At 26.9% G+C, this 12,290-nt stretch overlaps 1 protein-coding gene and 1 pseudogene across 1 annotated transcript; both read right to left on the bottom strand.

The window, feature by feature from the left end:
* LOC108693530 overlaps positions 1-6,070 on the bottom strand; it is a 6,993-nt pseudogene extending 923 nt beyond the window's left edge.
* Positions 6,071-8,364: 2,294 nt separating this feature from the next.
* Positions 8,365-10,175, bottom strand: LOC108693529. The gene is made up of 4 exons (XM_018202533.1): positions 9,165-10,175; positions 8,936-9,022; positions 8,768-8,855; positions 8,365-8,540 (listed from the first exon to the last, which is right to left on the bottom strand). Exons 1-4 carry the CDS (start codon positions 10,173-10,175, stop codon positions 8,365-8,367), a joined length of 1,362 nt encoding a protein of 453 aa, XP_018058022.1.
* Between the last annotated feature and the right edge of the window lie 2,115 nt (positions 10,176-12,290).

The raw sequence follows: 12,290 nt of genomic DNA, 5'->3' as shown, positions 1-12,290 counted from the left end.
TATATACACGAAACAATAAATTCACAGTATACATTGATAGCTCATAAAGATTAATAATTTTAATAATGATTAAAATTTTATTCTCCACACACACACATCTTCCACACATTATCCATTAGTAGGATATATTTTTTATAATATCACACACACGTATACAAATTTGGTACTTAAGATTTTTAATTTTTATATAGTTTATTATATCATGTTTAATGAGAAAATATTATTAATATTTTTTTCTCGATCAAAACATGTTGTTGATATTTGAGTTTTGTGCAGCTAATATTATAGTATATTGTTTTCGTGAATTTATTAAAATATTTTAAATTAAACTTAATTTATTTTATAATATTATTTTTAATATTGTGTACTAAAGTATTAATTTACGCAATTGCTTTGAAGTATAATATCACATCGTGAAAAACATGTGTGACAAATGTAATGTTAATAAATTGAAACTAGAATAATACAAGTATAATGCTATTGATAAAGATTAATCTAACTATTTATCTAGATTAAAATTAATCGATATATTCTCTTTGGTGAAATTCTTAACAGATCGTAATCTATAAATTACATGCAGGATAGCTAATCTCCTTTATTTTAGCAATAATAAAAAATATAATGACGAAAGACATCAATGTTATCACGCTAATTTATCAATCACATTACATTTTGATGAAATGTCCTTTAATCATCGTTAATAAATGAATTAGCTTAAAAGGTAAAGAAATATTCAATAAGCTATTTTTGAAAATTAATTTTAATTATAAAATCCATTTCAAAAATATGTTTCACTTTTATCATGTTCTGAGAAAAATAAAATTATAATAAATCTAAATTAATTTAAATATTAGACAGGACTAATCGAAGCTATCGCTAACAAATTTTAAATTCAAGTTATTAACATATTTCTTACAAACATATTTATTATATTTGACATACATAAGCAAATAAAATACATTCACACAGTAAAGATTTATTTTTACAATTAAATATAACATATGAAGTTTTGTCTCTATATGCACTTATTACGTGTACATGTGTCTAATATTAAAACATACACAAAAAAACGTTTAAATATTGAAAAGAATATTTTTTTATTTAATTTGATTATGTTTTTTTAATTAGATTGTTTATGCAATATTGTTTATAACCCTATTACAAACTTGATTAGCAATTAAAAATTATATTAAAATTAATAAATATGTACTGATGTTACTCACTATCTAAAATTAAAATTATATATAAATAACCAATACACATTATTTAAAACAAATAATAATTCACTTACCCCGACGAGAAGTGTTGCGTCTACTATAAGACCCTTAGCGGAAAATATATTTTCCCGTTGCAATACTTGTAAGGAAAACAGCTGCAACTACAAAACATCAAATTAGATAATGATTATATACAAGATTAAGAAATAATTACTAACTACACAGATTTAATGTATAAAGTTTGACACACGAGATATCTTCAGAAAATGTACAAATCTAATTATTTTATTTACTTCATCTTTGATTTGTTCATCGTTAATATCATTCAATATTTCATGAACGGTAGTACCAATTCCTATGGCCTCAGTTGCCAGTATCACAAGCCCATCTTATCAGCATTATTTTGATATACTGATACATCAAAGACGTTAACAATAACCAATCAAAAACTTTGTGATTTATATTTGCATCAATTTTCCAATGAAATATATAGAAATATAAACAGAAAGTAAGCTCAACAAAAATTATAACTATGGTAGCGAGAAGCTGTAGACTGAAAATTGTATTCAACATTTGTACGGCGTCACTGGTAATCAAATGCTGCTTTCTCAAAGTTTTGAATTTCATTAGTAAGAATGGATTTCTCTGTTCATGATAAATCCTCCTCAAGTGATGTGGTTTGTTCATTACGATCTATCCCAAATTCGTTAGATCATCGTTGATTTCCTTAAAACAGGCCTTTAATACACATAAGCAATTTATATATAACATATCCATTTGAAGTATTATCAAGTTCATGTATAGTACGAAAATCTTATCCATGTTATTAAACTCTAATATAAACTGATAAAATGTTGTTTGTCCGATTAAAAAAAAGAATCCAAAAATATCTTTAGCATGAATCAGTTTAGATAGCTTTCGGTACGAATCAGGAGGCAGTCTGAGAGAGATTTCCATTATATTTTGGAGTAAGTGCATCCGAGAACCGTTCAAAATATATGTAACAATCACGATAAATCCATTGAGTGTAAAAAAACAATTGCGTTCAAAAGTAAAACCTACGATATTAAACTTGATTCCAATAATGTTAATTCTACACAATATTCCTAGTTCATAAATACAGAGAGTGCCTATAATGACAGTTGTCAGAATACAGCGCTGTTTCGTAGTTTCAAAAGTCGAAGCGTTGATGCGATACGGAAATATTCCAAGTATGCGGCAAAAGATGAAGCAGGGATGCATAAGCGATTGAAAGTCCGTAGCATGGAACAGCTGCCATTTTTTCCACATTTTGCACTCAGTGTATCTTCAAAATTTTAGTGATATATTTATCATTATTGATAAAATAGAAGTTTCCAATAACTTATATCATACAACAACTTAGATGTATTGTCCAAAAATGATTAATTTTTATGCTTTAGCATTCACATAAATTTTACAGTGAGAATTTCTTTCTGTATACAGCCTTCAAGATTATTTGATAAGTATTCTTCATTGATCTACATTCAGACAATTCCATTTAAAACTGTAGGCAATTGCAGCATCGAATAATACCTAAGTTGTCAATTGTTAATCATAAAGTAACCATGGTGCTCTTCGACAATCATCATTTTTGATGTGCAGAGTATAATAAAACAAAACAAAACATAACTAGTATAATTCAGAAAATCATATGTACATACGTCAAATTAACTGTGTTTTACATGAATTGGTAGCTTTCTCAAATATAATTAATTATATAATTAATTTAAAAAATATTAAATATTAGATTTTTATTATATATAGAGTATTTAAAATTTATTTATTGAGATTTAACTATTCCCGTATGACATTTTTCTGTATATTTATATGTATACATACTCATAATTTATTTCATTTTCTTATATAGAAATTAGAAATAATTTCAAAATTGTTTTAATTTATTGATATTGACATTAATAATGTCTTAATCTCTTATCGAAATCATTAAATTATTCAATAAGTTCAAAATGATATTTTTCACAAATATGTTTATACACATGCATATATATATATATATGTTTATATACATGTATATTTATATCGCTAAAAAAGAAAATATCTTTATTATATAACGATAACGAAAAGTTTATTTTTTGAAAAATGAGGTGCTAACTTCACAATATTATAATAATATATATATATATTTGATCCATTAATTATTTATTATTACTTTCTCAGTAGATTATTTGTGTAACATTATTTGCAAATCTTCCGTTGCAAAATTGCATAGTATATAAGAATTGAATTAAGATTAATGCATATATAATTACGTTACCCACTATTTAAAATCAGATTTATGAGAATAAACAATACGCAAATATTAAAGTAATTAAGAAACAAATAATCGCTCACTTACAATTAGAAGAGTAGCATCCATAACGAAATCTTTCGCAAAGAATGCATTTCTACGGTGCATTATTTGTAAAATAGCTGCAACTGTAACACGTGAGATTAAATACAAGAGTATCATTATTAACTCTGAAAGACTTCTTTTAGTTAAGAAGATACTTACAAAAAAATTACCTCCTTTTTTATTTGCGTATCTGAAATATTATTAAGTAGATTATGAATGATGGTCCCAATTTTCATGGTCAGGCCCATATTATTAACACTATTTTTATAGAATAATGCATTATAATCACTAACAAATACAGATCATAAATCGGATTATCCAGTTGGTTTATTATTGTGCCAATATTCCAATGCAGTATGTAAAAGTATAAAGTGAAAGTTCGACAAAAATCATAACTGTAGTAGCGAGGAGTTGCAGACTAAAAATCATATTTAGTATGTACATCGCTGAGCACTAAGTGCTGTTTCTTCAAGCATTGAGTTTCATTAACAGAAATAAATATCTATGCTTGTGATAGATTTGTGTCAATAGATATGGCTCATTGTTTATCACACGCTTTAGCAGATTATCGTCAATTCTTTCGAAATAAACTTTCAATACACAAATCATATAGCATATCCATCTGAAATACTATCAGATTAATATACGATACAATAACTTTATGTTAATCGTATTTCATCTCACTATAAAAGAACGTCGCGTGTCTAATTTAAAAAGACGAAACCGAGAATATCTTTCGTATGAATGTAGACACCTTTAGATATGAATTTATGGACAGTTTTGTAGAGATATTTATTATGGTCTGGAACAAATGCATTCGAAGATTACTCAAAATATATGTAACGATCGCGATGAAATTATCGCGTGTATAAAAACTTCAAGTGTCTTAAGTATGCTTTTGAATTTGCTCGTTCTAGCAATATCAATTTCATAAAGCACTTTTAGTTCGTAAATGCAGAACATACAAAGAATGATAGTTGGTAATACGTAAAGCTGTTTAGAAGTTTCGAAAGAAATTTGAATCGTTGATTTTGTACAGATACATTCCGATGTTGCAAAAAGTGAAGTAGAATATATAAGCGATTGAAAATCTGTAGCATGGAACAGCTGCTATTTTTTCCATATTTTATACTTAATGCATCTTTGAAATTTCAATGACAAATTTATCATTATCGGTAGAGTAGGAATTTCCCACAATTATATCATACAGCATTTTAGATTACATTGTCCAAAAATGAATTAATCTTTACACTTTAGAATTAACATACTGTGAAAGAATTTCTTTCTATATGTAGAGATTATTCGATAAGGATTCAAGATTATTTAATAAGGATTATTTATTAATTTACACTTGACCAGTTTCTATTTAGAACTGTAGGCAATTCGAACTGTAGCAACAGTATTCAACAGCGAAACAATATCTAAATCGCCAATTGTTAGTAATAATGTAACCACGGTGCTCTTTGATCAGTAACAATTATCTTTGATGTGTAGAATATAACAGAACAGAACATAATTTAAAAAATCATGTGTTCATACATGTCAAATTAATTGTGCTCTACATGAAGTCATAACTTTTTCAAAATAACCTTAATATAATTTAAAAAAATGTTTAAATATTAAATTTTTAATTGTATATACAAAATTTCTATATTATAACATTGAATATTGAAATTTGATATTTGTACCTTTATTCTCGTATGAGAAATTTCTATTGTATATTTATATGTATACATATTTGTAATTTATTTCATTTTCTTATATATTAAAAACTTTCGACTATATATTAGCGTACTCGTCTACATTTTCGTCTATATTTTATTTAACTTATTGATGTTAACATTAATAATGTTTTAATTTCTTATCTAAATAGATTATTCAGTAAGTTCAAAACGATATCATTCACATGTATACATGCATTCACATTTATACATATATATTCTTATAATTCCGAAAAAAAAGTATCTTTACTATATAATAATATATTTTTCGTCCATTAATTAGTATATCTCTTTTAGTAGATTATTTGTGTAACACTATTTGCAAGCCTTCCGCAAAAATGCGTGAAAAAATTGTACCAAAATTAATGCACATACAGTTACATTAACTGTCTAAAATTAAAATTATGAAAATAAGCTATATTAATTAAGAAGTAAATATTCGTTCATTTACTGCAGTAAGAAAAGTAGCATTCATAACGAACTCTTTACGAAGAATGCAGTTCTCGGTGCATTATTTGCAAAAAAAACAACTATAACTGTAACACGTGAGATTATAGTTAAATACGGGATTACTATTATACACATTGCAAGCTTTCTTTTAGTTAGAAATACATTTTAAAAAAATTATCTCGTGTTTTATTTGCGCATCTGAAATGTTATTAAGTATATAATAATCACGATAATGTTTTCAACGATAGTGTTTTTATGGCCTGGTTTTTTTTATCAGTCTCACAGGCTTATAATACTATCAAGGCCATTTTTATAGGGTAATATATCATAATTACTAATAAATACAATTCATAAATCTGATTATCCAATTGGTTTAGTATCGTTTTTTTTTTCAATGCAATATGTAAAAGTTTAAATTAAAGTGAATTCAACAAAATATAACAGCGAAAAGCTGACTGAAAATCATAGCATCTACACTGTGCCGCTGATCACCAAGGGCTGTTTCTTTAACTCATTGAGTTCCATTAACAGAAATGAATTTCTATTAGAGAATCGCATATTCAATTAAATAGATGAAATCGAGAATATCTTTAGTATGGATCAATCTAGGTAGCTTTTAATACGAATTTATGGGTTTCGTAGAGATATTCATTATGGTCTAGAACAAATGCATTCGAAGATCACTGAAAATATATGTAACGATCGTGATATAAGTGAAATTTACCGAGTACATGAAACAGTTACGCTCAAGTGTAAGCTCATTCTACACTTATGTAAGCATAATAGTTGTAGTTGTAAGGATTGACCAATAGATATGAGGAGAATATTCTACTGCATTCAATTCTTGCAGCTACAATCATTTACAATTACGCTTACACAACTGAATAGGCTTTAGGTACGCTTTTAAATTTGATCGTTCTAGCAATATCAATCCCATAAAGTATTTCTAGTTCGTAAATGCAGAAAATACAAAGAACAAGTTGATAATAACGCTGTTTAGAAGTTTTGAAAATCGAAACATTGTTTTTATACGAGAATATTCCGATAATGTTGCAAACGTGAAACAGGATCAGTCATCGAAAGTCCGTAGCACAGAACAGTTGCTATTTTTCCCACATTTTACACTTAGTAGCTTCGTGTAATTTTGTTCAACATTAGTAGCTACAATATGAATACAATAATTTACGTTATAAGCTATATCATATACTACTCAAAATGATTATATTTTATATTATATAATATTAGTATATATTTTTTTACCGTAAGAATTTCTTTCTGAATATAGCTTTTGAATTCTAACTGCTTCTAAATATAAATTTTTTTCGTTGATCTATACTCAGAGAATTTGAGTTAATAACTGTAAAATTGTTGCTACCTTGAAATACTACCTTGAAATCATTTATTAATAGAAAATAACCATGATGATATTCGATCGATAATTATTACGTTTAGTATTGTGTATTGTAAACTACAATGTAACAAATTTTCCTTAATTGATATTACAAAGTATTCGTTATAATTAAATTTATTTCCATTTGTTATAGTGAAATTAATTGCTTTGCGCTAAAGAAATAGTTATAAAAATATTAAATATTAATAACAGTAATATTAATAATAAAAAAGGATGTATTATAATATAGTGGACAAATTAAAAATGAATGTTTTTGCCAAAGCATGAAAATATAATCATGTGCATGCGAATAAATATAACTGTTAATCTATTATCTCAATCTATTATCTCTTAATCTATTATCACTTAATCTATTATCTTAAAATTACATAGTTCAAAACGATTGTTTGAAACTATTATTGTTTATATGTATATTTTAACTTGTTATCAATTCTTGTTACAGAGATATTAAGAACATTATTCTACTTATTTATTTAAAAGAAATAGAAGGTACTCATTGAATAATCTTAATAGAGTCAATTTTAAAATTTAAAATATATTATGAAATAACTTTAGCGGACTTTTAATATTTAAGATTTAATAACAATAAGATAAAAGAAAAAGATAAAATTCTATGCATCAATTGCTAGTAATAAAAAGTATACTTTTATAATGATAAAGAAGTTCTTTTTAAAAATTATATGTCTTATGGATGGACATAAAACATTGATATAAACATTGATTTTATTAATATTTATTCGTATATTAAATTTTAAATTATCGCAGAATGATCAATAATACTTTGGGGATCTGATATACCTATTAATTGAATATTTTTTATATGTTAAAAATAAATTTAAAATAATATCAACTCATAACGATATAAAAATTAAACTAATTAATAAATATACACGAAACAACATTTTTTTACAAATATGTTTATTATTATTATACCATTATTATTATTATTATGCTAAAAGGATACATAAGCGGAAGTGTAAAATATTAAAGACTTATTTCTAAAATGCATCATATAATGTTTTGTATACAGGGTATCTGGAAATAATCGCCAAATATTTCATGGGCAGATAGACTAAACTGAGTCGAAAAGTTCTCTATCATTTTGTGAATTTCCCCAATAGTTAATGAGATATTAACTTAAAGAAAGCACACTCGCCCGACCTACTACTGTGAAGTATATATGCCTACCGATCATTTGGCGCGAGCCTTGGGAGTTGGGGATTGGCTTGGCAAGCACCCCGTGCCGCGCACACCACCGCAAGCCTTCATAGGACGGCGCGCTTGCCAGGCTATTCCCGTTCCCCACGGCCTGCGCGTCATACGATCGGTAGGCGTATACACTTCGCAGTAGTATTCGGCGGCTATCTCTAAAAAAGATTAATATCTCGTTAACTATTGGGGATACTTACAAAATGATAAAGGACTTTTCGACTCAGTTTAGTCCGCTCTACCTGCTCATGAAATATTTGGCGATTATTTCCAGACATCCTATGTATGTGTACATATTCTTATGTTAAAAAAGAAAAAACCTTAACTATTTAATAATTTCTTTCTGTTGTTAATTATATACTTCTTTTTAATTAAGTTTGTGTACCATTATTTACTGCCGTAACATTGCATAAATGTGCACTAATAGAAAATTGTATTAAGATTAATAGATATGTAGTTATGTTACTCACTATCTAAAATCAGATTTTAAAATAAACATTAGATTTAAAAATAAACATCGAATTAATTAAAAAGCAAATAATTGTTCATTTACCGCAATAAGAAGAGTAACATCCACATTAAGACCTTTCGCAGAGAATATATTTTCACGATGCAATATTTGCACAGAAAATAGATGCAACTGCAAAACCCGAGATTATAGCACACTTAATTACAAAACTCTAAAACTATTATTGAACTAATAGATTTTATATAAATATAAAAAAGTTGCATTAATCAAATGTCAGATAAACATAAAAATTAAATTTTATTTTTTCATTTACCTCTTCTGTAATTTCTTTATCTGAGGTATTGTTAAGCAGATCATGAACGGTAATTCCAATCTTCATGGCTTCGTCTTTACTGGTTTCACAGGCCCATACTATCAATAATATCTTTATACAATGAATCGTGATATGCATCATTGAAAATATATGAGAAAATATATTAAATATGTTGTTTTCAAATATGCTACTTTCCCACTCTTTTATATAATAATATAGATGAAAAGTGAGCTGAGAAAAAGTCATAATTATAGTAGTGAGGATGTGCAGACTGAAAATCATGTTTAACATCTGCACTGTATCGTTAATTGCTAGATGTTGCTTTTTTGAAGCTTTGAGTTCCATTAACAGGAATGAATTTTTGTTCTCGTGATAGATTCGTCTCGAGAGATGCGGCTCATCGTTCATGATGAATTCTCGCAAATTTACTAGATTGTCATCGATCCTTTTAAAACAAGCCTTCAATATACAAACACAATTCATATACGACATATCCATTTGCAATACCATCAGATGAATGTACGATATAGGCAATTTGTGCCAAGTAAAATCCGATTTAGAATAAGAAATCACTTCCATTATAACTTGAAGGAAGAAACCGAAGATATCCTTAGCATGGATCAACTTAGATAATTTTTCATATGCATTGATAGGCAGTTTTGAAGAGACATTTATCATAGTTTGGAACAAGTGCATTCGAGAATCGCTCAAAATGTATGCGACGACCATCATAAAGTTAGCGGATATGTATAAGCAGTTGCGTTCAAGAATCTTAGGTACACTTCCGATATAAATTGTTCCAGCGATGTTAATCTCATAGAGCATTACTAGCACGTAAATACTGAAAACACTAAGAATGAAGATTGCTAGAATGTAACGCTGTTTAGAAGATTCGAAGGTTGAACCATTGATTTTGTACGAAAATATTCCGAGGATACTGCTGAAGGTGAAGCAGGGATACATCAGTGATTGCAAATCCGTGGCATGGAACAGCTGCCATTTCTTCCACATTTTGTACTTGGCACCTCTTTAAAATTTTAATGACATTAATTATTATCGGTATATAACAATTTATAATAATCTAGATTACAGCCAAAAATTTTTATTCGTTATACTTTAGTGTAAACATGAGTTATACTGCGTTAGATATTTCTGAATGTAGTTTTCCGTTTGTTTAGCAATGTATGCTTTTCGGCAATCTACACCTGGCCAACTTTAGTTAAAAACTGCAAGCGTTGCTGTATCGAAATAATACTTAAGGAGTTGTTAGTCATAAAGTAACCATGGTGCTCTTCGATCGGTAATTGTTATACCATTGTTGTGCAGAATATAACATATATGCGTAATTGCTATTATTTATATATATAAAACTCATTACAATGTATGTGTCAAATAGGGAATAATGACTACGACATATATGATCAGTAATATTCTGAAAGTCTTTAACTGTTCTGAGATGTACAACTTAATTTTCGGCACGTACATTTAATTCTCAACTATACGAGTGGATCATTTGGACTCGGATGAAAATTTCAATCAATCGCTATTTTTGTATCTGTTAATATTGCAGAATTGAAGTGAAGAGGTAAAAAAAATTGAAAGATTATTCATTTTTATGGAAATAAACTACATATTTTTATTAAAAGGGCCGAGAATTAATTTATATATCTACACTTTCAGAATGTTTCTAATCATGATCATTTACATTTAGCATATTCAAGTATTGTTACTCTCTAATTTTTAATATTAGATTTTTATTAAATATATAAGATATTAAGTTGTTGAATATATAAGGTTTAATATTTCTATACCACAACTTTAAAATGTGTGCGTGCGTGCGTGCGTGTGTGTGATATGCGCGCGCGCATGCGATATATAATTATAATGCTTAAAAATATTCAAAATTTTTTATTTTTTACTATTGTTTATTTTTTTATCATTGTTTATTTCAAAGCATTATAACTTCTTGTTTATATGAGGCATTAAAAAAACAACAAATTATTTGCACAAACGAAATAATATATATTAAACCGTCTGAATGGTGCTAACCCTATGTTAATTTAAAATGCCAAATATGCGTTTAAATTTTTAAAACTTTAGGATAAATAATATTTTATAATACTTCCCATGATTCACCAATATCAAGAACAGATAAAATTTTGATATTCATTATTAACAAAAATGAAAAAATAATAAATTATCTGTAATGAGCACGAATAAAATTCTTAAGAATTACGTGTATCACGTATAACGTCGCACATAGTCTACAACATTGAATTTTATATGTATTAATATTTGACCGAAAATGTTGCTTCTTTTATATTTAGGTAATGTTTTTATATAAACGGTCTTGTTTAGAATATTATTGAAATTTTATTTTAAATTGTTCATGGTTAACATTTCCACTAATCATTGTCTATATATCTGACATCGATAAAACATATGCTTAATTCCTTTTTATTTTTATTATATATTAAACACTTTGAGTTATTGTAAAACGATGCATTTCTTATTAATTTTGTCTTCCAAGTTCGAAACGCTGCGCATTTCATTTTAAGCTGAATGGTTTTTTTTCTGGAGAGAAACTGAACTCCGGTACGTCCCTCTGATGACAATGCCGTGTACTGTTCGTGCTGAGCGACTTTAGAGAAAAGGTTTTTAATGTATTTCTTAAGTTACCTCACAATGATTAATTATTAGTTATATGCTATAAAATGTTTTATTAAAAAAAATATTTGTCTAAACTAGAAAAATATAATTATTATACCTATTTGCATGAAGTCCAAGTAACTGCTCCATGTAGTTGAATCATTATTTCATTATCAATTAAGTTTTAGTTCATACTATTTAATAGTATATTAATATTTTTTATAATTATAACAGTATATTAATATTTTCATTACCATGACTATATTTTTATAACAGCACTACTTCAGTTTCTTTTACTTTGTAAAAATAATTACAGATACTTCAATTACAAAAGTTGCCAAAATTTATAATTGTCAAAATTATTTCATTTTCTCTTAGTATGGATATTTTAAAGAGAAATCTAAAATATTAATTAAACGTTTTCTTATATATTAAAAATAAATAATTCAAAATTGTATTAGCTTGCTGATAATAAAC

This window comes from Atta colombica, unplaced genomic scaffold (assembly GCF_001594045.1).
Source record: "Atta colombica isolate Treedump-2 unplaced genomic scaffold, Acol1.0 scaffold92, whole genome shotgun sequence".
Classification (NCBI taxonomy): Eukaryota; Metazoa; Arthropoda; class Insecta; order Hymenoptera; family Formicidae; genus Atta; species Atta colombica.
This window is presented reverse-complemented; position numbering and strand designations above follow the sequence as displayed.

What these genes read in the sequence shown, in the direction of transcription:
- LOC108693529 (XM_018202533.1), bottom strand. Translation starts at nt 10,175, where the DNA reads ATGTGGAAGAAATGGCAGCTGTTCCATGCCACGGATTTGCAATCACTG. An exon ending in ATAAAGAAATTACAGAAGAG is followed by an intron (nt 9,023 to 9,164) that starts GTAAATGAAAAA and finishes CGGGTTTTGCAG; the next exon opens with TTGCATCTATTTTCTGTGCA. An exon ending in TGTTACGGCAGTAAATAATG is followed by an intron (nt 8,541 to 8,767) that starts GTACACAAACTT and finishes AATCTTTTTTAG; the next exon opens with AGATAGCCGCCGAATACTAC.